At 42.0% G+C, this 26,046-nt stretch overlaps 1 protein-coding gene across 2 annotated transcripts in view; it reads left to right on the top strand.

Annotated features, from left to right (window-relative positions):
* Positions 1-25,640, top strand: part of ERMP1 (endoplasmic reticulum metallopeptidase 1) — a 361,972-nt gene extending 336,332 nt beyond the window's left edge. Inside the window, exons 14-15 of one of the 2 annotated variants that reach the window (XR_014970592.1) lie at positions 1,777-1,940; positions 20,065-21,813. Coding sequence is in view for 1 of the 2 variants with exons in the window: in XM_085634130.1 (XP_085490256.1) it covers positions 1,777-1,940; positions 20,065-20,229 (329 nt within the window). In the remaining variant the exon portion in view is untranslated. Of the gene's footprint in view, positions 1-1,776; positions 1,941-20,064 lie in introns of both variants that reach the window. The other variant, XM_085634130.1, reaches the window with a different exon arrangement.
* Positions 25,641-26,046: the final 406 nt, after the last annotated feature.

Genomic DNA, 26,046 nt, shown 5'->3' with positions numbered 1-26,046 from the left:
TCTTTTCCATTCGCAATCAATGGAATGCATCCGGCATCTCATCAGAATCAGAGAACCTAAATTATACGGTAAATCCTTATTCCTGCCCTCCGTTTCCTCCAGGCTATGGTTAAGCATTTGCTGAAAAAGATATCAGGGAGGTGATGCAGAGGAATCAAAAGCTCACTTTACCTCATATGGCTGATTTGGTGTCTGTTTCTCTTGTGTGCCCTTAAAGCATCTCTCCTGAGATTTGTCATTGTTTTGTGGCTTCCTCATCCCAGTTTCAGGAAGGCCACCCATTGTTCTGAGGTGGGCTTATTGTTTAGGACCCCTTGGGCTTTTCTTAAAGTTATTTAAGCATTCCATTTCAGAGGCACCTTCCTCTGGAAAGGATGGAATTTTTTTCACCATTAGAGTACAAAATCTGCTATAACTGTGCATATGCTTTACCATATTGGTGGTATGTAACGTTGACCGGAGTTCCTGTAGGATGATCGTATTCAATTTTCATTCTTCAGATCCCATTTTTCTTACTAATGCCTCACTCACATCCAAGGGAAACACTTTAGTCTGCAGCCTTGTGCTCCATCTTATCACTATGGTATGGAGAGAAGTGAGGTGGGAGTATAAAAGGTAAAAGTGGTTTCAGATGACAGTTTCCTGCAAGATAACTAGGAGGATGGACTGAAAGTACGTTTATGCTGGCACCCAAACTGACCCCCTTCAATTGGAACACCTCCCATTGATGCTCGCAGAAGTATACCTCTTTCAAGCATTCATCTAAGATTCTATATTGGGGACCTTAGCAACCATTGCCCTCCCTCCTGAGGTTTCTGCCCCAATCCTGTGGGTTCCACTCACTCTACTACCTCTTGGCTCCTAAGACTCCCCTGTTCCTGTCCAACTATTTCATATTCTTATGAACTAATGAAAAAGTACCTAATATGTCATCAATAATTCACGTTTCAAAATGGAATTCAGCAACCCTAAATTCGGCTGTCCTCCACCCATGCTCTTCACGGAGACTTGTCAGCCTTATCTTGACACCTGGGGTCGTGAAGGGGAGAGTCTGTTACAGTTATAGATACCGTGATTGGCCAAGTGCAGTTGATGTTGAGATCTCAACAAGGGATCCCTGTACGCCAGCGATGGAGTCAGGCTCCACAATAAATGGCAGAGGCCAAACCCTTCTCCGCGCGCAGTTTACCGCTCTGAAAACTATTCGGCTAGCATATAAGTGATTGCCCATTGATGGCAGTTTAAAAAATAAATGATTTACTATGTTTAGGGATTTTTGGTTGAAATTTGGTATGCACAAATTCTATGTGTTTACTTATCCATCTTTTGGGAATATCCGCAATTGTGAACCTTTTATAATGTTTAGAAAAGGTATTGTTGATGTCTTAAGTAAGTTTAGATTACCTGAAACATTACAATAGTTTTATATTGATGACCATATTCAATATATTTGTGCAATTGAACAGACATTATCTTTCTTTTTTTCCTTCAATTGATAACTGCTATCGCTATTTAAAATGAAATATTGATGTATTATAGTTCTGAGAAACCCTGCAATCTTCAGTCCCCAGATTAACTTGAGCGGTAAGCTGTATTTGCATTAGTCAATATACTATGTTCACTCCCTGAAGAATTTCTCACCTGGCAGAAGCCTCTGTTTTCTTCAGAAAACCTCATTGATTAGAGCATGCCCTTCTATTGTCACCTGGGTTTTTATTGTGCAGCTGTTCTATACAGATTAAATGAACTCCCTCTTTAATGTGTGTTTCATTCTAGGTCCTAGCCATATGACTTTATATCTCCGCCCACACAATGGATCCTCCTTGGCGACGTGGTCTCTGGGAGACGGAATTCCTGTTGAAGGCGCAGGGGGAGACTATTTTGTGTTTTACTCCCATGGATTACAGGCACCTACCTGGCATTTTTGGATTGAAGTAAAGGTGACTATTCTTAGTTTTGTTAACATTTCACATCAAGCAGAACGTTTTGCTCAGTTTAGCGGATTATCTCTGGTGTTTCATGTATCCTTGCTCTGGTTGAGGTTAAAGGCACCGGAATATGTGTACTGACATCTGACTTGAAAAAGTAAGATCAGAAAATGGAATTTAAAAGAACACATTTACTGAAAAATACATTCTTTGAATATGTTTTTTGTGAAACCCTTTGTGCCTTTGGTGCAAACTGCCACTTTGGGCTTTGTGTGTCATCTGCACCAGTTCAAATAGTTTCACTATAAGTAAGTATGCTGAAGGTCACTGCAGTTTTGGTGACTCGAGTTTATGTTGAGCTATCACTCTTCATCCACAAGCACTACATACCAGTAATGTCAGGAAAAGGACAAGGACAGCCGCTTTACCAGCACTGATAGCAATTGGCTGCCCTTACCCACAAAATGCAAACCCGTTCCCATGTCCGGTGTTCAGTCCTCATTGAGAGAACAGGATAGATAGCCTCTTTGATTCTGTCAGTTAGTGGAAGAGGAGGGTTAAACCTGGGAAGGGTTTGTACAGAAGAAAGCTGCTTGCCGTTGCTTTTCTTTTTCATGTCCTTTCCTGTAGCACTCTGGCCCTCACACCACCGAATAGGTGCTAATGCAGAGTCTGCCTTGTAATCCATGAGATACAGCAGCAGTTTTGTCACCTGAGCCTTCAAATAAGCCGAGCAGGGGGGTGAATAAACCGAGATCCGTAACTCTAGTTGCTGTTTACTGAACACCGGAGCAGGCCTGGTGCTATGTGACTGTCTCCTTATCCACACCCAAACCAGTGAAACTAGGGCAGCAGAGGAAAAGCAGGTACCACCTGGCATAGGTGAGGTTCGAAGCAAGAGCCAAAAGGTGTGATTGGATATTTATATGTGTGGAGAGGTATTTGTGTGTCTGTGTATCTACAAGTGTTAGGACTAAGTGCACACATTTGTAGTAGGATAGATATTAACGATATTTGTTTGTTGGAATATGTGTGGAATTCATATAACCTAGATGAGTGTAACAAAGCTGTGCTGTCTGAGCAGGTAACCTGGGAGATAGATCTGCAGTGCAAGACCTATGATGGGAAAATCTGTATAATATTACCTTTTCCTGTTCTTCTGCTTCCACAAAGGTATCCGTCATGTTAAACGACAAAAAGGACAGGTAGGAAAATAAAAGGAAGGGGAAGGTACACATGTGAAGGTTGATGCTTTTAAGCATAATAGGTTATGTAAATGTGAATCTCTAGAATATTTGAACTGCTTTCAAAACGCATGGTATAGAGCTGCACAATGTGTGGTCCTATTTTTAGAAAATGTAATTTGGGGGCAGGGGCTATAACCCTAAAAAACACCACTACTAAGGGTCAGGCTTGCTCTGCAAACAATGAAGTTTCTGAATGATTAATGGCCTAGCGCAGAGGTTCTTAACCTGTGGTGCAAGGACCCCTGGGGTTCCTCAAGGCTTCCTCGGGGAGTCTGTGACTATATTAAAAAGAAAGAAGCAAAATTGGAAATCTAAAAATATTTTCTGTATTTGAGTGTGAATTAAACAAAATATTTCAATATTTGAGCATTTGTTTACAATGTGTATTTTGTTTTTGTATTTGTGTATTGTTTTGACGTTCAAATTATAGAAATTGCTTAGGCCGGGGGTCTCCCGCTTCCAATAATGACCTTGAGGCAGTCCCTGGATACCAGTAATGATTTAGTGGGGGTTCACAGAAGTCAAAAGGCTAAGAACCGCTTACCCAGCATACAACCAATATTTTTAGGCAATTTGTTTTTGAAAAGTTTGTTTCAAAATACAGATGCCTTTTTTTTTTTCAAAATGGTCTACTATAGTGTTAGGAAAAAGGGTTACTTTGATACAAGCACCCACATGTAAAAATGTAGCTATACCAGATTGTAAAACTGAGGCAATCTCTACAATCTAAACGAAAGTCCAAAATGTATACTACAAAGGAGTTTTTAGAACAAGATCCCTTTAGTCACTAGCTCTTGTCCGAACAGTTCAACAAGGCTTGTGTAACTCTAAGACAGTTAGTCAGTTCTTATGACAAGTACTGCAAATGTCTTTAAAACATAATAAAAAGGTATGAGGTTAAGGTTCTTGAGTTGCCTAGTACCTCCCCTTTAGACTTTCATCTTGGGGTGGAGCGAAGTTAGCTGGGGTGCGTGATTTGTGGAAGAACGTTCATTTCAGGTAATGCACCCATCATTCATAAGTATAATGGCCAAGCGATGTTATTCTTTTGAAGAAGAATGTCACATACATTTTATGAAGGTAATCTGATAAACTTTAAAAAGTGTTATGGCATAATCATTCATATAAATATAGTGCTCATTATTCTTTAACTTCTGTGTCTCCTAAGATTACATTAACTCTAAAGTTGCAGGTTTTAACTGCAGCCAAGCACAGAGTCTGCTTTTGGTGCTTCTTAATTGTAAGGTATGATACCTATTTTATCTCTCTTCCATACATACAGCTTTTTCATGTAGACTATGGGCAAGGATGCCTTCTATAAGACCATTCTGGTCAGAAATAGCTTGTTGAGTTTCACAGTCCAGTAACTCTTGGCTGTGGTTGGAGCACAACTTGTCAAAATTGTAGAGACCCTTTGTCATGAGACTCGTGAGACTGTTCTCCTGTGCAAGAACACATACCAACAATGCCCAAAAGAGACAATGAGGAGCAGATTATCACATAGGTACACTGTCACCTGTTTCTTCCCTACTGCATTCCCTTCGCAAATTAGCTTTACAGAGGCTACACCTGCCCAAGAGGAGTGTTTGTTGGCTGGTGGGTTAACTTTTGTGAAAGACCAACAGCATTCCCATGGAACAAACTACTCTTGTGCTCTTTGGATTATCGCTTTTCACTGCCATCATCCACTGTAAGAGTTTACTGTCTATTTTGTTAGTGAAAGCCTCCTCAAAAGATTTGTCAATATCTGAATTGTTATGTAAGCCTCTTTCTCAGTTGTCACCCAGTTCTGTAGTCTTTGCATGAGTAAAGTCACTGGATTCTCCTTGCTTACATTGTTCCGTTACAAAATTGCACCAATACCCTTGTTTGAGGCATCTCTCTGTTTTATAAAGGGCCTACCATTGTTGGGTGCCTGAAGTACAGTGACTTTACTCCAAGCCTTCTTGAGGCTCTATAAGGTATTTTGATATCGCACCAGCTAATTGACCTGTTTGAGCTGCTTCTTGGAAGTCAAGGTATTTAGTAGGCAAGTTTGGGCCCATAATTCTCCACAAAATTATGGTAATACTTAGTCTTAAAAAGACCCTCACATCAGTCTAGGGCAAGGGGACCTTTCAGTCTAGCACAGCTGGGAATTTGCTCTCTAGAGGCTGGATATTTCCTCTGTCTACCTATTGACCATGGTAGACCATGGAGTTCTGCATAATCCGGCACTTGTTCAGCTTGTCCCTCTGTAGTGCCTGTAGAACCCTTCTCTAGTGGCTCAGAGATTCCTTTCAACTAGCACTGAAGAGTGCTCTTGTCTAAATTGACTGAACAGATCTTCCAGCTCTGTGAGGATGCCATTCACCAACTGGTCAAAGGTTCAACTCAACTGCTGGTACCTGGATCAAGTACAGTCCCATCAGGTTTCTGAAGGGAATTTTCTACTATGCACTAGGTGTGTAAGCATGTCTTATCAGTAGCCACAGAAATCAGATAGGCGCAAACCCTTGCGCCTAGCTTGGCCACAAGCTAACTTGCCAGTAGGGGACCAAGAGCTCACCAGTGTAGGTGACCTCATTAAGCCACAGTAGGCCACACAAAGCATTGTGTGTGTGATCATTTGCTTGGACAGCAGCACCAATGGGTTTGCTTATGGTCTCTGAGACATCCTAGGACCTGAGTGCCTGCATCTGCCTTGATGTAAGCCTGGAACATAAATGACAGCCTGGTAATGTGACTTTTCTCAGAAATACTGCCCCCAGTGTCCATGTTGTGTGTACCCACTAATGTCAGACCTGAGATCGGTGTCTATGAAAAGGCCTACACTATTCTTGTTGTGCAGGTGACAAATCTGGAGCAAGATGGACTCATTGGGATCGCTGTTTAGGATTTCATGGAGGGCTCACTGTGTTCCTAATTTTCTCCCTGTTTAACCAACCTCAATTCCACATCTTGACTCTACACCTGGTGAGGTTACCCGCCAGCAATAAACGTATGCAAGTATCCATACTGATCTTTTTCAGAACACTGCAGGGTTGGGTTTTTTTTCTCTCTCAATAGCCGCTTCAAAAAACTGGCTTTGTTATAACTTTTTGACATTCCCGGTACACAGTCAGGGTAAGCACATCAGTCGGTGCTAGCTCATCAGCAGGGTTTCACTTGCATGAAGGTTGCTGTTCACTTAGAGCATTAAATGCACCATCTTGCTCTTGGGTCAAGCATGTGATCTACCACATATGTGTGCAACACCTCAGGTTAGCTATCCAACCCTCCTTCACCAAAGTAAGTGGGATGCAGGCAGGTTGCCCATGGAGAAGTTCAGATGGGCTAAAGCCCACCCTCTTATGTGGTTCTTGCCAGTGTGTTAAAGGTGTGAATAGCACTTGCATCTCAAGAGTTGCGGAAAGCACTCATCATGCTCTTAAAGGTTTTATGAACTCTCTAAACCTGTCCATTAGTTTGCAGGTTTTAGGAGTTGGAAAACTTGCAAGTAGCACCAACCTTGTTCCCACAAGTTGGGTGTCTCCATCAGTCCCTCTAGGCTCTTGTATGGGAATAAGCATCCACCCCCAGAGGCAAACAGATGCTGCCCTCTCAGTATACTCTGATGCTCGATCGCTGCAGTTGCTGCATAGATCACCACTCTTGCCTCACTGCAATAATGTTTTTGATAATCCTTGCAGAAACCTGGCTGCCCCACGCCCAGTCTCTAGGAGCCAAGCACTCCATGGACCAAAGAGAGAGGAGATAACCACTCCCCCACCACACTGATTCCAAATACTGTAGCACGCTTCGCTGCTGTATCCCAAGGCTCGGTGGGTGCCATTTCTTCAGCACAGCTGGGGCTACTCAGTGTTTGAGGGGGAGGTTGGGTTGAAAGACAGGTAAACTCCACTTATCAAAGCAGGCACCACCATCTTGCTTTCTGAACCCCACATTCGCACCAAGGTTCTCCTGGAGGCTGCATGTCAAATCTGGTGTACTTGACATCATCTAGACTGACACCCACAGCTTCTGATTCATTACAACATGGCCTTAATGACAGCAATCCTAGTAGAAGTAAAAATGAACAAACACAAAACTCTGGTATTACTAAGATACCACTGATTCTTGTCAAAGCAATTAATAATAATCAAAATACCTAAATATCTAGATTCAGGAGGACAAGATGGCATGGAACTACTGTAATATGGGACAAAACGGACCTGACCCTTGAGATTAGCGATTTCCTAGCAGCATTTGCAGTACGAGAGAGGGACAATACTAACCGCAGAAGTACAGCAAGAGGTGTTCCCACTTAGCGAAGTTGCAGTCTATAATTTGGGATTTCTTACACATAGTGCTGCATCATTGATGTGAACGCGATTTCATTTTGTCAAACAAAACTAATTTAGCAATAAACCTTTATTAGACACTTAAGAAATCATTTTAGCAAAAACACCTCGTTTGTCAAAAATCGAATTGAGCATTATGAATGTTATATTCATTAATTATTCAAATCGAATTGAGCATTATGAATGTTATATTCATTAATTATTCAATTCCAGTACATCTGTTAATGTTGATAATTCACCAGTATAGCAGCAAAATTAACGTTCAACAAAAACTTAGTCACGATCGGTCAATTTTCATCATAATCCCCCCCCCCCCATCAGAACATCATGTAAAACTCAATATGAAACACTTCTTAATGTGCGATCTGTTTAGCCATCATGATTTCTCTTTTGAGTAATGCAGGCATGATATTCGTCTAATTATTGTCCGGGTTACACATCTAGTAAAGCCCAAGTGACCTGCTTTAAACCACCTACTGTACTCTTCTTTCTGTGGCTCATGATTATGTACAACCAAATTGCAGCTCATGCAATCAAGTTTCCTAATCAATTTCTGTGCACATTCTAGTACAGATGTTCTGAAATCTTTGAAGTGAGAGCTGTGTCTGGTGCTAGAGTAGGACACCAACGCTGCCGTGGTCATTAGTGGCTCGCTCAAGAAGACTGTCTGACTTCCTTGTTTGCCGTTGGCACATGAGTTCTAGATTCCCTTGGTTTAGTTCAGATGCTGTGGCATGAAGCCGTGTATAGGCAGTGTTTCATCTTCCTCTTGGTCTCGTGTGTCAATGCCACTGTTTTCAGGTAGTGCTTTGGCTTCCAGCTGAGGTAGGTGGGTCCTACTATTTCTCCCCAGTACCACTTCTGTCTTGCATCGTCCCGTGGAACTGTGTGGGGTGTTGATAGTTCAGAAATATTTGGCACAGTGCTTGAACCACTGAGATATGTGCCAGTTTTGCTCATTGGATGGCCTTTTTTAATGTTGCCCATGCACCTTTCCACCATGCCATTTGCTTGTGGCCACAGAGGTTTTGTTTTCCTGTGATGTATTCCCAGATAGGCCATGAACTTGCAAAATTCATCTCCTGAGAACGGTGGTCCATTTTCGGTCTTAGGTTTCAGTCTCAGCGCCTTGAGACCCTCACGGGTGAGTAGCTGTGCTATACAAACCCCTGATTGATTTATTGGGGCACCACATGCTGCAAATATGTCATCTAAAATTGGTAAGGTGGCAGTTGCTGACGTTGATCACACTTGGCATACTAGGGGGAAGCTAGAGTATTTGACAACTAACAGGTAGCCAGCGGTGTCCAGCGTTCCATAGAAGTCAGCGGCCAGTGTCGTCCACACCACCTCAGAGAAGTCAGACGTGTAGTTGGTCTGGCTTTGGTGGTTTTCCTTTTGTTTGGCAAAGGTGACCGCTCATGATCATGCCTTCTACCAGACGGTCAAGTCCCAGGAACCATACTTTTTCCTCTCCGCATTTTCTTTGTTGCCACTATGCCTCTGTAAGACTCGTATGCCAAGCTGGCTGTCTTCAGTCGAAGGGTCTTTTCTGTCACTATTCTGGTTTAGTTTCAGACAACTCTTTCTGTATTTGTTTGAAAGCAAGTATTTCTTTTCTTCTGACCCCTTCACTAACTGGACTGCTGTTGTTCACATGTCTCTACCTCTGTTGCTGTAGTGTGTTGACTGATTGTAGCATGGCGTCATTCATTGTTTTTCACCAGTTCCTGTATCATTATTGGGGCAGGTGTGTTTTGTCGCTGCACAAAGTTGAGGTATTCCTTTGCCATGGAGGTTGTCTCCGTTACACGAGGTAGGGGGTGCCGCGATATGTAATCTACAGGGTTGAGCTAATTTCCTGGTTTGTGAACTATTTTGAAGTCGTAGTCCATCAGGCGTATCCCCCATCTTATGATACGCGGTGAATTTTTTGCATTCGGGTTGCCGTACATCATGGCCAGTGCTTAATAGTCTGTCATGATGGTGAACGACTTCGCGTAGATGAATGTGGTAGTGTTCACATGCCTACACTACCGCTAGGCTCTCTTTCTGTAGTTGAAAGTATGCCCTTTCTATGTGAGACAGGCTCCTACTTGCATACGCAACAATCTACCTTGGCGTGTCTCTTCCTGGCATATGTTGTGTGAGCATGGCACCAAACACTACCGGGCTGGTGACTATGGTGAGGTCCGTGCACACAGGGATATGTCGTAGTAGGCAAGGTGGTCTACTGCCGTGACTGCATTCCAGATGGCTTCAAACGCCCTGTCGCACTCTGAAGTCCAGAGGAATGACTGTCCCTGTTTAGTCAGTTCACGAAGTGGGGTGTTCATTGTGGCAAAGTCTTAATTTAGCAAGCACAGTCACTCGCCAGCCTAAAAACCAGCCTCACCTCTTTTACTTCCACTGAGGGTCATGTTTTGCAAAGCGTTTCAACTTTGCTGAGGTCTGGCCGCATTCCTTTCCGTAGGAAGATGTGGTCAAAGAACGCAAGTTCTCCTTTTCCAGCTCGCATTTGTTTTCATTCCGTTTCAGGCCAGCGATTTCTAACTGACTGCAGACCTTTCTTAGGGCCAGATGTACGACCCTTTTTTGCACTCGCAAACGTGCAATCTGCCGGTTTGCGACTGCAAAGAAGGGTCATGGCATGTACAAATGCTATTTTGCGATGTCACTGACTTGCAAAATAGCGTTTGCGACTCGCTATTAGGAAGGGGCGTCCCTTCCTAATAGCGAGACTCTCTGCCATGTACCATTGTTTTGTGGCCGCAAAACACCTTCAGTTTACCACCTACTTCAAGTAGGTGGTAAACCACTCACAAACAAGAAGGGATCCCCAGGAGACCCCTTCCTCTTTGTGAGTGTGTGAGAAAATATTTTTAAGAGCAGGTAGTGGACCCAGGGACCACTGCCTGCCCTTAAAAAAATGAAACTGAAAAGTTTCATTTTTCTTTTTTAAATGCATCCCGTTATCCTTTAAGGAAAACAGGTTGCATTTTTTTTTTAATTGCTTTATTTAAAAAGCAGTCCCAGACATGGTGGTCTGCCGACCCCAGCAGGCCACCATCCCTGGGAGTGCTAGCCATTCCCAATGGGGTCCCAAATTGCGTTTGCCTCATGAATATTGATGAGGCATGCAATTTGTAACCCCCATTGGGAATTGCAAACCGTGTCTGAGACACACTTGTCCATTGCATTTTGCGAGTCGCAAAGGGATGCAATTTGCAAGTTACAAAATGAAAGCATCGTACATCTGGCCCTTAGTGCCTTGTCGTGATCTTCATTTGTGCAGCCAAATACTAGGATGTCGTCACTGTAATTTACACCGTTTTTTACAAGCCTGATCACCTGTTGCACCATCTCCTGAAATATTTCACCTGCTGAGATACTCCAAAGCTTAGTTGCTTTTAGCGAAATAGTCTCAGATGGGTGGAGAAGGTTGTAATGTAGCGGAACTGCGGGTAAAGCTCCAGCTGGTCTAGCTTTGAGAATATACAGGCTCTGGTGAGGCAGCTGATCATGTCGTTCAGGTGGGGACCTGGACGCCATTCTCTTTCAATTGCTGTGTTTGGTACGTGCATGTCGACACAGATTTGTCGTTTTGGTGACAACTCATGATCATGCCTTCTACCAGACGGTCAAGTCCCAGGAACCATACTTTCTTCTCTCAGCATTTTCTTTGTTGCCACTATGCAGCTGTTGTAGCTTGGTTGACCACTTTAAAATGGACATACCTTTTTTTTCTGCTTGTGTGCCTTACAAGGTGGCCCAGTGTAGCCACAAATTACAGGAGGTAGCATTGGAAGAGCTATGTCAACCCTGTGACACAGGGGATAGTTGCCTTTTTTGGAATGTTGTAAACAGACCTTGTTTTTCTGAGGATCCTGGCCTGCTATTATGTCATCATATTCCGGAGCAACACTGGGTGGCTGATTTTGAAGGTATCTACAACTACAAGGAGGGGGTGGGTGGTAAACGTCTTGGGGCACTGTCCAAAACCAGCTACAGTGGTTTTTGCTTTAGAGGAAACCTAACAGGAAATTCTTACCCTGACCAGTAACAAGGCCCCGGGCCCAGATAACATACCGCTGGACTTATTTAAAGCTATTATTGAGGTTTGGGCTCCGCTTTTAACACAGGTTTTAAATGCTGCTGCACAGGAGGGTTGCTACCCTCCTGGTTTCCGGCTGTGATAGTCCCCACATTCAAAAAGGGGGACCGAGAAAACGCAAAATGCTATCGGCCAGTCTCACTTTTAGATGCCTCAGTTAAGGTTCTAGGGAGGGCGGTTTTAAACAGGCTGTCTGAATGGGCAGAAGATAACATCTTGAGTGATGTCCGGGATGAATTTAGGGCGGGTAGGTCGACAGCTAACCAGTGCCTCAACCTCCATCTTATCAACAAATACACGGTGGCTTGGGCAGAATCCCTACATCTTGCATTTATGGACTTGACGTCCGCTTTTGACACGGTGAATCGAGCTAAACTGTGGGTTTTGCTTAGTGAGCTGAGGGTCGAATCTAGCACTGTGGCATTACTATCTGATCTGCACTCAACAATCTCCGCCTCAGTGCGCTTCTATTCAAGAGGAGCATGCACCCGTCCATTCTCAACAAGCTGTGGTGTTCACCAGGGTTGCATACTGGCACCCTTTTTATTCACTTTGTATGTGAATGGGCTGGAATCTGCGGTTCTTTCAGTGCCGGCCGACTTCCCCAAGATGATAAAGAACAGATTTCTCCCCATCTTGCTATATGCGGACAATGAGGTCCTGATGGCCGGGACCACACAGTGGTTAACTTACTATTAACTAAGAATGTGTCTTTTATGGGAATCCTGGACCTTTCGGATAATTTTTCTGAATCTTATTTAATTAATGTTAGTGGCCTCTAAATTGCCTAGCAACAAGACACTTAAGGTATCAACTTTTACCCTGTCCAAAGTCAATGCCTTCCCCTATCTGGAACCTTTATTTGATGCCAAAAACTAATGGAAACCCCTGGTGGAGGCTACAGGATCAGAGTCTGTTGGACCCAAGGGGGCTGTTTTTAGATTTGCACAGAAGCTTGGCTCCAGGGCACCAAGGGACCTTTTAAAAATGTATCAATCTAAGTGTATTGCACAGCTGCGATATGGTAGTGAGGTCTGGGGATACACTAGGGTGGACTGGATCCAGACTCTGGAGAACAACTTTTTGCGCAAGTTGGTCCAGGTCTCCCAGCCTACCCCTGCTTTTTCCGTGCACGCAGAACTGGGGTTGATTATGTCTCATAACTAATCGCCCTAAGTACAATTTTGTGCTGAATAAAGGTCTGGAGCAGGGAGAAGCTGAAGTTAAGTCAGCTGATTCTTGAGGACTGTTTGTCCTTGGAACGGGCATTCAGTATTCCATGTTTAGCCCATGTTAAGGCATCTTTTTTTTCTTTGGGTAGACCTGATTATTTTTTTAATCCAACTGATCACTCTGCCCTCGAGTCGGAGAGTGTTAAAAGATTGTTTCTGGAACACTCCTGTTTGGAGAGAGAGTCTAGAACTCCAGAAGCCAGCAGTTAGGTGACACAGGCTTCTAAAAGATGTACAAGGTTTGGAGCCATACCTGGGCCTGGTTCGCTCACAGCACCATAGGTTTTTATTGGGCAGGTTCAGGTTTAATCGGCCGAATCATTTTTTGGTTTTTGGTCCAGCCGAAGGGAAGAAAATCCTGTGGCTGCGACAATGTCTCCCCCCCCCCCCCCCCCCCCCCCGGATTTGCTTCACTTTACAATGTTTTGCTCTTATTACAGTTGACTGAGGAAGCGTTTAATCCCTTTGCTCAAACCGTTGTACTATAAACAAGTTAGGCCTGCCTTATTGTATTTACAGATGCTATCCACAGTCCAGGTAATTTTTACTGTTTGTTTTATATGGACTGTCTGGCCATGAGGGAATTGAGACATGATTAATTGTTTTATGTGTTCACTGTTTTTATAAGCATCTGTATTTTGTTTTTCATTGTCTTTTGATGAATTTGATGAATTTGATTTTATTATATGGAGTTGTACTCTTTTATGGTGATTTCATTTACCGAATAAAGAAATATTGATTGATTGATTGCTTGTGTGCCTGACTTTAAAATGGCCGCCGCCCATTCCTTGATGCCGATTGGCTCCCGGTCTTGACAAGATGGCTGCCATGGTATCACGAGACGTCGTTTGTAGCTGAGATCAACGCGTGAGACTCGGGCGGCTGTGCTGAGTGCATTGGGATGGTCAGAGGGCAGTATAGGCCACGGTGGTGCACCCCGCTTGCTTGTAGTTTCTCGTGGGCACAGTATGGGAGTGGCACAATTAAAGCCTGACGACAGTGGTGCGGTGCTAGAGGCTTATTATAGCGGTGCGGCGCTTGCCACTTGTTCGTCGTTCTTCACATGTGTGACCAGTGTGGGCTTCCGATGCCACTTTGAGCTCCTCATACAGTACTTGATTTTGTTCCACTGTGGATAGACCAGGGTGGGCTTCTGGCGCCGTTCCACCTGCTGTAGGGACACATTGCACACATCGCGGTCAATCTGTCCAGTTCACTACCTTCTGTTGCCAGTTGTCGTGTCTCCTAAATGGAAGCACCCTGTGCACGATAACCTCATCCCTTAAAGGTGCTCTGGTGGAGGCCTGAAGCCTTCTGATCACAGCCTGCATGTAACACTAACCTCTTACGTACTGTAGCAGGAAATCCTACATAAATATTGCATCCATTAAATTGCCTAACTCTACATCATCATGGTAAGTGTGCTTGTACTTCTCTTAGCGCCACACCCACTTGCCATGTCACTTAGTTCATTGCAATATTTTTTTCCATATAGAAACACCACATATTAATAAATAGTATTGTAAGTCGACACTACACATAATGAGGGTATAGCAGCAGTCGATGCCAAAGTCTCCCTTAGTCTTAACAGGATCTCTCTAGTCTCCCCACGTACCTGTACGTTTACAATAGTGATGGGGTACTTAAAACCCTCACCAGTTACATTGACCTTTTGGCAGTAGACCGACTGGTCTACTGTATAAGTGTTAATCATAGTTTGACTAGCACCTGTGTCATGCATGTCTGTCCACTTGATGCCGTTGATTTAGGTACATTACAGATAGTCTTGGCTGTTTGGAGGGATTGTGATGCCGCAATTACCCTTCCAGTAATGCAAAGACTCTTGCACTGCTCTGTAGGGAAACTCCGGCAGTCCTCCTGCACACTGGAAATTAAGTTAAATACCCTTGGTGCTGGAGTTATGTTTCGACAGTTGAGCTTTGTGTTGCTTTCTTCCCCACAGTTGTAGGTCTAGTGTGGGGCACATGTGCACTACACGCACTATTCCTAGTCTTGTGAAGCTTCGAAAAGATCCCCTTTCCTCTTGTGGAGTTATCTGGGAACCACTGTGGTTACTTTCAGAAATTTGAACCAAGTCCAATGTACTGTCAACTGACTACCCTGCAACTACAGTTTCCAGTTTGCTGCTCACTTGTAAGCACTAGGTGCAAGTACCTTGCGATCATCAATCTTCAAATTGATAATATTATGAAGAGTCTGTTCTAGGCAAACACCCCAAAATTGCTCCATCCGCGTTGATATTATGATATCTTTGGGTTGCTTCACTCTCGTGGATATGTTTGCATAGTTTTCATCTTTTATTGGATGGACTGTCTTATTTTTCATCCCTCGCATGCTTTGACACAATGTGGGAATTTTAAGTAAGTAAAGCTTTATTTAGCTCACTTATCTCTGCCTCACCTAACAGACTTCTGGAATTTGTGTGAAGTTTTATACTTTCATCCTGAAGTTACTATGCCTTCCTGGTTTCTAGGTCTTTCTTGGTCTCAGCAAAAACACTTCATTTTACAACTGACCTGGATGTGCTACGTATATGTTTTTCCCAGTTTCCTGCAGTGTTGTAGTCCAATTCTGAACTCTAACTGACTATGATAATTGGCCCATTTTTTCCCAGACTTATTGGACCCAGAGTTTGTAAGCACTTTATCTTAACCAAGGTAAGCATCACCTTGGTTTATAGCTTCCCTTCACTAGATTATTTACACTCGATTGATAACTTTTCATATTCATTATTTTCAGCATGCTACATCTGTTTTCTACATACTGTATCCTGATGAAGACCCTCTTATTCATTGCCTAGTGGGTCTAAACATCGACAAAATCTAATCTGGACTGTCCTTTGGCCTGTAAACCTTCCAATGAACAGATTTTATAGCAGTTTTGATAAAACACCACATGCAGGCAGATTCCACAATGTTAAACACGCGCTGTCCCCAAATGGGGGAGCGTCTGCAAGTCACACTCGATTTTGAATGTTCAATAAAGTTCATACAAACATTTTAATAAAGTTTCAAATGTTTATTGATCTTGATTCATTGTTAATCTTTCAATTTTATCTTCTGTTCCGTATTCATGAGATATTGCTTCCTTCAATAATATCCATTTTTATGCACAGAATTCTAGTGTTGTGTACAATGTATTTCGGGCTTTGCCTTTCATCAGGGGACTTCTTCTGTGAACATAGAATTAACATTCAACACAGTACAAGAATAAATGAGAATTATCACGGTGAATCAAAGAAAAGAATAGTGATGGTATCTGGGGTGTAATTGATGTCGAAGTAATACGGGGTGACCTTGCTTTCATGGAGTTGTGACCGGTGATAACTGCTGTGTCGGACGGTGAACCATAAAGAATAGTCGTTCAATTTTATCTTCTGTTCCATATTCTGTTCAGTTAACTGGACCGCGCACCCAACATCTAAAATGGCATCCTTTAATGATATATCAAACTTAACAGAACATAGAGCTGAAACATTTTGTTTTACCAATGATGAAACCCAACGCATCTATTTGCTCATAGAGGAAACACAGCATAAGTACGGGTACCGGCTACACATTTAGTTCTTTCAATGTCATGAATGGATTTCTTTATGGTTCACCGTCGGACACAGCAGTTATCACCGGTCACAACTCCATGAAAGCAAGGTCACCCCGTATTACTTCGACGTCAATTACATCCCAGATACCATCACTATTCTTTTCTTCGAATCACCCTGATAATTATCATTTATTCTTGTACTATGCTGAATGGTAATTCTGTGTTCACAGAATAAGACCCCTGATGAAGGGCAAAGCCCGAAAGGCATTGGGTTCAACACTAAAAATGTGTGTATAAAAATGGATATTATTGAAGAAAGTAATATCTCATGAATATGGAACAGAGGATACAATTGAAAGATTATCAATGAGTCAAGATCCATAAACATTTGAAACTTTATTAAAATGTTTGTATGAACTTTATTAAACAAGCAAAATCGAGTGCGACTTGGAGACGCTCCCCCATTTGGGGACAGAGCGTGTTTAATAGTTATTCTATCCTCATGCTCAGGAGGATTCACCAACCAGCACCAACGAAAAAATATATAAATTCAGGTTCAGTCACAAGTCACAGTATTACCACACAATTATCAAGGAGTGCGACGGCCCAGTTCCCATTTGGATGAAATTCATAATACGTGTTCTGAGTAAACGGGACCACACACCAAACATCTAACATGGCATCTTTTGATGACATATCAAAATTAACAGAACATAGAGCGGAAACATTTGGTTTTACCAATGATAAAACCCAATTTCATCTATTTGCTCATAGAGGAAACAGTCAGCATAAGTAAGTGTACTGTAAACACATTGAGTTCTTTCAATGTCATGAATGGACTTCTTTACGGTTCACCGTCGGACACAGCAGTTATCACTGGTCACAACTCTATGAAAGCAAGGGCACCCCGTATTACTTCGACGTCAATCAACACCCCAGATACCATCACTATTCTTTTCTTTGATTGACCGTGATAATTATCATTTAGTCTTGTACTATGCTGAATGTTAATTCGATGTTCACAGAACGACTCCCCTGATGAAGGGCAAACCCCGAAATGCATTGGGCGCATCACTAGAATTTTGTGCATAGAAATGGACATTATTTTAGAAAGTAATATCTCATGAATATGGAACAGAAGATAAAATTGAAAGATTAACAACGAATCAAGATCAATAAACATTTGAAACTTTATTAAAATGTTTGTATGAACTTTATTGAACATTCAAAATCGATTGCGACATGGAGACTCTCCCCCATTTGAGGACAAATGCCAGAAACCGGTCCTAGGAAGCTTGTTTCCAGTCCAGGGAAGGCATGGCTTGGCAGTTCGGGCTGGACTGTTCCCATGAGGCACAGGGTCAGACTGATTTGCATATGGCCATGTCTGAACTGGGGTGTCAGAGTGGGCTAAAGAACGGTGATGGATCAAACCTAGATCTGTTGACTGGGTGTGAGTGTTTGATTGGTTCTGATGCTCCGTCCAGCACCACCCCCTTTTGTACGTTAAGTAAAACAACAGCCCTGAATAAACCCATATGTTCTGTGTGTATCTAGTACAGGTGCCTTTGGTGGGGAACCCGCTGTACACTGATTCAAAGCTAGCCCCAACCTTTAGCAGGAGCCAATGACATCAAAAACACCTTCTTTTTAGTGTGCTTCTGCTCCATTGCATCGGGTTTCAGGAATAAACAGTCACTCTCAGGTGGATATCGGTTTCCAGACGACCTTTGTTCTGACCACAACAGGACCCGAAGTCGGGCTAAGGCAGGCAGCATCTCTTTAAGGTGTGACGTTTGGTCACATTCAGTTTTCGTGTGATAACTCTTGCAGGCCATAAGGGGCCCAGTGATAAACAACATGCATTTCCAGATTATTCAACTTGGATGCAAAATGAACCCACAGTTACTCTTAGCTTTCGGAAAAAAATCTTAAATGGAGGGTGAAGAGAATGGTAGTTTTGGAAGGGGAAATATGCGGGGGGTAATTGGGGACGACTGCACTGGCTACAGCTAAACTCCGTGGAACACCCTACATCCTATGGAGCTACAAAGAACAAGGCTGACTCCAAACTTGGCTACCCCACCTTAAGTACCCAAACACTCTCATGCACACTATGGAATCTGAGCGCCCGGTTATAGTATAATAAACAGATTTACCAGGGACTGTCTGTAGGCATTCTACCTATTAGGGTGCAGGTAAAATGGCCTGCGCACCACTAGTGTAATTAGCTATGTAATTATTGTCACGGATTAGAGGCAAGGGCAGTAGCCACCTATGTTAAAGGAAGTACCAGTTTGGTTGTACCCCTTTCACCCAGCAGAGTCTAGTACCCCGTTAGAGAACAACATGGCATAGTCATGTAGAGAACCCGTTCTGCAGACACTTCTTACAGCACTGGACCACTGATGCAAATAACACTTTATGCAACCTTTCAGAATACAAGTCTAGACAGTACATTAAAGTTATACAAAGCCACCAATGTTGTGTTCAACGAATCACTTTTGCATGGTTGAAGTGTCTCTGTCCAGTCTTGGAACATGAAAATGTGGTTCTCGTCCCTCTTTTTCTTTTGTTTTTGTAAGGTTTATATACATAAAACATACGGTTGTTATATGGGTTTACCGACTTTGGCATAGACATACTAGTAGGGTACATTTAGTGCGGGTCTCCCTTTGCTGACTATATTTTTTATAGAGACGTAGCTCTAAGTTAGGAAAGTACAGGAAAGTTAAGAATAAGCGGAGAAGGAGGATAGGACAGAGACGGAAGTTTTGCAGGATGAACTTGCTCTATTAGAATGAGTAGGCCTCTGCTAACGTTAGCCTCGACATGTTAGTTTTTAGCAGCTTTATTTGCAAATGCTTAGAACGTCTTTATAACATGAACGTATACTGGTTTTACTGACATGCATGTGGGCAATCTACTGTATTTCCTTTAACCATCCAAATTGACATTGAATGCTTTATATATTTTCGTCATGGATGTCTAAATTGTGTTTTAAAATAAGTAAACTGACCCCAGGACTTACTGTGTGGTTCACAAATCATCCTTGGAAAATGTAAATATTTTTTTGTGTGCAAATTCATTATTCTAAATAGTCATGGAATTTAACCCCCGGTCCGTTACATTTACATACACTGAACAGGTTAGAGATAATGTGGTACCTTACATTAGTCATTGAAGAAAGGGAGATTAGGTGTGGCCAAGGGCAAGCTTCAAGCTGTGTTTCACCATAAATATTTTTTTATAGTTGCAAACAGACTAAAATCGAGGGTAGGCTGTTTTTTGTTAATTTTTTAAGTTCGGGTTTAGGGTTGTTGCTTATTATAGGCATTTAGAAAAATGATGTTCCTAATTTACTTGCTGAGCGTTGTCGGTTGACGTCCATTGCTGTGTTACATAAAGAGCACCTTGAAATACATTCAACTGGAGCAGCAGAAGCTTTTGAAGTCGCCTTCTGTTTGGCTGGTGGTGTATTGTCACCTTTCATGGTTCCGAGTTGCAAGAATCGGATGAATGTTGTCATTTAGTGCCCTCTTTCTGAGAGCTGATTGGCCATCACACCCTGAACGTTCAATTACCTGTCGTATTCTGATGAAAAATAACGTTGCAAGTCAGTTTGGTGTCATAACCTATGCATGTGGTCATCTTTTCCAGAGCTCCTGGGAGAACCCGGAGGGAACGCTCACACTCGCCATTGCGTCCCATTACTTCTTTGGTGAAGATCAGAAAACTCCCCAGCTGGAGGAATTGAAGCAAAGGTTCCCCAAGTGGTGCTTTCCGTCGAGTTGGGTCTGCACCTACGACCTCTTTGTATTTTAACGCCCAGAAGAATGGTTGAGAACAGCCCAGCTACACGAAGAAATTGGAAACAACACCGGACAGTTAGGTTTTAAAGAGGACTTTGCAACTTCCGCAGTGGTGTAGAAAGAGAGGAAGTACTTCTGAGCTGGGTGCAGGTGATTTGCTGCATCTTGCCTTTTCAGTGGGTATGCTGTGGTGTTCTGTGGGGTGGAAGACAATATTGGTTACTAAAGCACAAAGTTTGTTTTACTCTTCAGGCAGGAAGTGTTCGTGGCAGGCATTCTCCTTCGAGCTGTGACAGTGTTTGCTTTATCCGGTCGAACTTGATGTAAAGGTTTAAGCCCACCTTTCCAAAAGCGACACACGGGACAGGCGAATCCGCGCTTGCCTGTGTCCAAGTTAAAGAAATGTATTCTCTTAACAAAGTTCGTGTGCCACGTTTATGAATCAAATTGTAACCTTTCTGTTTAATATCCTTCTTTCTTTCTTCCACACTACGCCAAGTTCCACAAAGTAGTGTGGTATTAAATTAACGCATTGTTGAAAATGTTAGCTGCCGACGCACAGTTCTTAGTGCACTGGGTCAGACCTCAGTAGTGTAATGCCACTACCATACTACATACATTCTGAAGTCCAAGTCGACTTGTTAGAACGATTTAACTAGTTGGGGGATCTATGCACTACATGCAAGTATATTGTAATGTAACTGTGTTGATTTTGTATGCTCTACCTCTTATGCCAACCATCACCAAATATATTGTTCCTTCTTTATTGCATCTCTCCGCTTTGAGGATCATGATGTGGGGTGCAGAGGTCAAAGCAAACCTTTATTTTAAATACCCTGCGGAGCTCTCAAAGCCTGGTTTATTCTAAGCTCTGCTGCTATGGAGAATAAACTGTTCTGTAAATACATACTGAGAGCCATGCACTGAAGGTCCAGATTAGCCTTATTTTCCTTGATACGGTTTGATAATCAAGAAGATTTTTGCATTTATTGTATTTGCTTTTATTTTATTTTTACAACAATTTTTTGGGGGATCCGTTTTCAATTTTTGACAGTAGTGGTGGGACATATTTCCTGAAAGATGTTACACTGTAGAAACACCTTTGTGCGCATGGTCATATACTGGACAAGTTGGGTATTTAACTTGAATTGCAGATGTTCATTTGAAACTGTGAAAGTTTTCTTTTCAATTGGTGCTATTCTGTCGCAGAAAACATTTTAGGCCATTAGCACATTTGCGGAGAACAAGGATTGCATATTCATGACCACAGAGTAAACGCTTCTTCTAGCTTTCATCACCTTCATTATTCGGTATTTCTTACCGCACGTCTTGAGGGCTAACGTTTTTGTGTGCATTTATTATGTACTCCAGTTACCCATACTTATGAGAAGAGCATCATCTGATAGACGCGCTGAAAGATTTCTGGTTAGCCATTCAGCCACAGTGCTCTTGCATCCCTTTGGTTCTCCAAGTTCATGGTTAAAGTCAGAACATGGACAGAAATATTATTTATAACACTTCAAACGGCTCATATTTGACCAGGTAGAGAAAAGGCTCCTCATCCATGCTGCTTTTGTGTCATCTCTGTTGCCCCAACTATAATCCATGCTTAATTTTTCAAGATGACCTTCAGACATGTGCACATGTATGTGCATGTAGGACAGCCATTTTGGACTACTTTTTCTTGAGCTTAGTAAAGAAAATTCCAAGATAGCCACCTGTGCATATGTATGCATGGAAGCCAACTGGGCATTTTCGAGTTTTAGAATTCAGTAACCAATAACCTGTGACATTCACATGTGCAGATAAAACAAAAAGAAGCCCCAAAGTGTACAAACTAAACCGTGATTTAGCCACTCCCTTTTATGGTCACATTTGTACCTTGCCAACAGAGAGAAGATCCCTAAAACAGTGTTGGTTGAGGGCTAGGAGCTCATTATCAGGTCACTCTCAAGGGAGATCCTACTTCACGTGGTTCATTGACTTTTTTTGTAGAAAATTTGGCTAAGCCGTCTTTCAATCCAGTGAACATTATTGATTAGAGACCTGAACTTTTTTGTTTGCCTGCATCTGTTCATTAGTTACCACAAAGAAAAATTGGTCCCAGAGTTTACATCACTTTCTGCTATAAATAGCAGAGGGCATGTTTTCTAAACAAATTTACCCAACCTGCATATATATATATATAAATATGGGTATGAGATCTCCCACTGCTCAAAACGTACTCTATGTGCCATTCTTTAGCACATTGCAGTAGGTGAAGTTACATCCCCAGCATTCCTAAAATATGGCCTTTTAATGGGCGGTTTCAGAGCAGCCGTCTCTTACTTAACATGGATTTTGTGACCGATTAGGATGTTTGTTTACAAAGCAAATGCACACATTTGTATGGTAGTGATGTGCAACTTCGATTTTAAACCTTGATTTTTAATCAGGCAGTTTAAAGAATGCAGTCAAGTAATAACGTTTTGATGAGTTGAAGTTCAGTGATGTCAGCAGTGTAGGTGAACAGACTCACAAACTGTCAACAGTAGAAAATATCGTGGCACCGTGAAACCAACCCCTTAAAAGATTAATTGCAAAGACAATGAGATAAATACTGTTCAGAAGCTATCACTACACACAGTGTCAACACCCCAGATGCTAAGGGTCGTGATCTGAAATATTACATCAGAGCACAATGCATTTTGTTGCGGACTTTGCTAGGATGGTGATTTTAAATTAGCTAGTGATTTTTAATTTAACATACTTCCCTTGACCTGGTGTGTAATTGCTGTCTTTAAAATAAGTTGTAAGGGCCCAATCCTCAAGCGTTTTTCCCCCTAAGTTCAACATCAATCAATTATTTGCAGGTCCTAATCCACAGAATCAAGATTGGTAGAACTTTACCCTTCCAAAGCACATGTACAAAAGCAGAATCCTGCCACCATGTTATTTCTAGTAAAAATATGTGGTACAGGGGTGGGTTAGTGGGTCTCTCTCTCGGTCTACCGGCTACATTTAGATAAACACCCACAAACCTATAACATCATGTTTCTTCCCCTTCCATTTTCATGTTGTTTCTTCATCCTGGACATGCTTACCAATTTACTCTTGTCAAGTGCGTAACCTGTGTGGAAATTGATAGGGAAGTTATGTATGGGGGTTTTCTGCTATTCTACAGCCGGCCATTGATTTTCAAGAGTTATTTTGAAAACAATTTAGTCCTACAGTGGAGTGCACCTTCCTCAGCAGCATTAATGTACTTTATAGGTTCTCCTTGATTTATTTTGAATTGTTTAATTATATGCCTTGAACCATGATCTACTTTGTATATTTTGTGAACCACTTCACATTTACATCAACTCTTTCTCAATATGCCCTACTTATCTTTGCAATGTCAGCTATTTTTTTGAGCTTGTTCCACACAAATTCAAAAGGTCTTTATGTTACTAAAAAGTTCTCACAGCAGGCGAGTTTCAAGAACATATAGTTTTTATTTAGGAGAACAAGCTACATGTGATTGACCGGATATGCAGCAGCCAGCAACTACCATATGATCTTCTACCCATTCCAGATTCCACCTTAGACACAGTTGTCAAGGTGGCACCTGCTCTAGGTTCTGAGCACTGAACCTAACCGGTATTTGTGTGTCATCAGAGTCTGTGCACTTGGTTAATTTGCACTTCCAATCTTTTTGCACATTTGGAGCGATTGGGCGAGCTTTTAGACTTTTTCTGACATCTGTGATATCGAAACAGGTTAGGGAGATTACAGAGTAAAGTAGTTTGCTTTATTAAATAGCAGGATGTTCACGCCCTCCTCTAAGTCACTCTTGGATTACATAACTTTATTTTTCACCAATAAATGAAAATAAACTTACAGGATTAATTAATGGAATCTGGTGCAATTATCTGTCTGGCTGCGATAAAAACACCAGTATTCTTTGAATGTATACAGTAGATTGTGAAAGCACTATGAAAGCAAATAACCTTGTTGAACTAGTGAAATCCGTCTATTTCTCGATCCTGCTCACCGATCGCACCTGCTAGTCATGGAGAACAAATCGCATGGAGATGCATACTTCTACACACCCTAATGTGGGTCGTCATTTACTGGCTGCTGCATGGTTGTTTTAAATTGACCTGGAAGCATTTGGCATTTTGACCTGGAACAATGTATGGTTATGTTATCACTTGGATAATAACAAGTACCAGTAATATTAGACAGTATCAGACCAGATGTTTTGTGAGTATTGCTCTGAACAAGCTACAGAAAATAATATCCATGAATTGTGAATGCCCGGACATGTTAGGAGGATGCTTACAAAGTGGAAGCAAGAATGCACTGTTTATTGCAGTGATCACTGAGGTTTGTAATTTCGAATGGCTGCAAGAAAGGACAAACACACTAGTGAAACTGCAGTAAACCTGCTAAGTAACAGTGTGCATTGTTTTACGTTTACTTCAACTGAAATTGTCTATCTGGTGCTTTTCATGTCTTTTTAAAGTCATTTTCGACCAAAGAAAATGGCCATTGCTTTTTTACAATCTGGCTGAGACACAAGTTTGTTTTTCTTAATTCTCAGCAGTGTTTGTTCCACTTAAGTGGTTTGAAAAATATGCACAAAATGTCCTCGCCATAAGGTTGCCTTATTTCCCTCATCTGCACAAACTGGTCCTCTGTGCTTCCATAAGCCATCACTTTGGTGTTGCTGTGGAGGTTTAAGTGATGTCACATGAATGAATCCAAACCCATGGTCAATTGAGGAGTGGGCCTATGCAAGTCCTATAGTGTCTTAGAAGTTGTAGTTTATACTAACATCATAGTATAACTCCTTGGTGCTAACAAACTCATTGATTAGAAGAGATTACTCAGAGGGTATTCATCTAGTCAAGGCTGTGTCTTAGTCCTTTTCCAGAAGAGCCTTCTGTCTTCGCTTAAACCCAGGCTGGGGGGGAAGGCTTTTTTGGAGGTGCTATGTTATGACCTAGAAAGAAAATGTCCTGGTGTAATATTCCTGAAACCTGTACAGGTATATCCTGTCATTCTCTGGGAAATAAAATAAGCAGGGAAAGTGCCCAACAAGCTCCTTCATTTATGAGGTTAACAGATAATCTGATTTCAGGGTTTAAAGTAACCTTTTGGCTGCTTAAAATGTACAATTCCTGTGCTTTTATGTTTACCTTCAACCAAGGATGCCTTTTTGCATGTGCAAGGATAAATCAATGACTGTTGGCCATTGTGTGTACTTCAGACCAAACGTTATAGTCTGTTTTTCTCTTTGCAAGCTCTTAAATTGTGAAGAAATTCATGAAACACTTTTATTTGTACTTTCCCCCTGTTTTACTATATGCACTAACACACAGTTAACTGATTCAGATATGTATATGGCTTGCTGTTTTTGAATGTATATATATAACTATTAAATTCTTTTGACAAGTATTTTGCATGGTGTGTTTTGTCTGTAGAATTAGAATGTTAAGTCATTATTTGTAAGAAGCAGATGCTTAATGTATGAACTATTTCAAGTGCACCTTTGGCATGTACAAGTGAGTTTGAGAACAGAGGGATGCTGTCTGATTAGGCACTTAGGCCTAATTTAATGTTAGGTGGCCGGATGCTCCTTCCGTCAGTTGACTGGGACTATGTATCTCCTCCCCCCCCCCCCCCCCCCCCCCTCCCAAACGCGGCAGTCCATCCTCCACCCCTGCTCTTTTGGCTGGTAATATTTGTCAAAAGTGTTTGCACCTGCAGATTACTAAACGTTAAGCTAAATGCAGAATGCCAGCGGAGGCATTGTGCTCAGAATGCCCTTAGGTTACTGTGCTCAAATTATGACGAGAATTGC

Source organism: Triturus cristatus, chromosome 2_1, assembly GCF_964204655.1.
Source record: "Triturus cristatus chromosome 2_1, aTriCri1.1, whole genome shotgun sequence".
Lineage (NCBI taxonomy): Eukaryota > Metazoa > Chordata > Amphibia > Caudata > Salamandridae > Triturus > Triturus cristatus.
The sequence above is the reverse complement of the archived record's forward strand: the minus strand, read 5'-3'. Positions and strand labels throughout refer to the sequence as shown.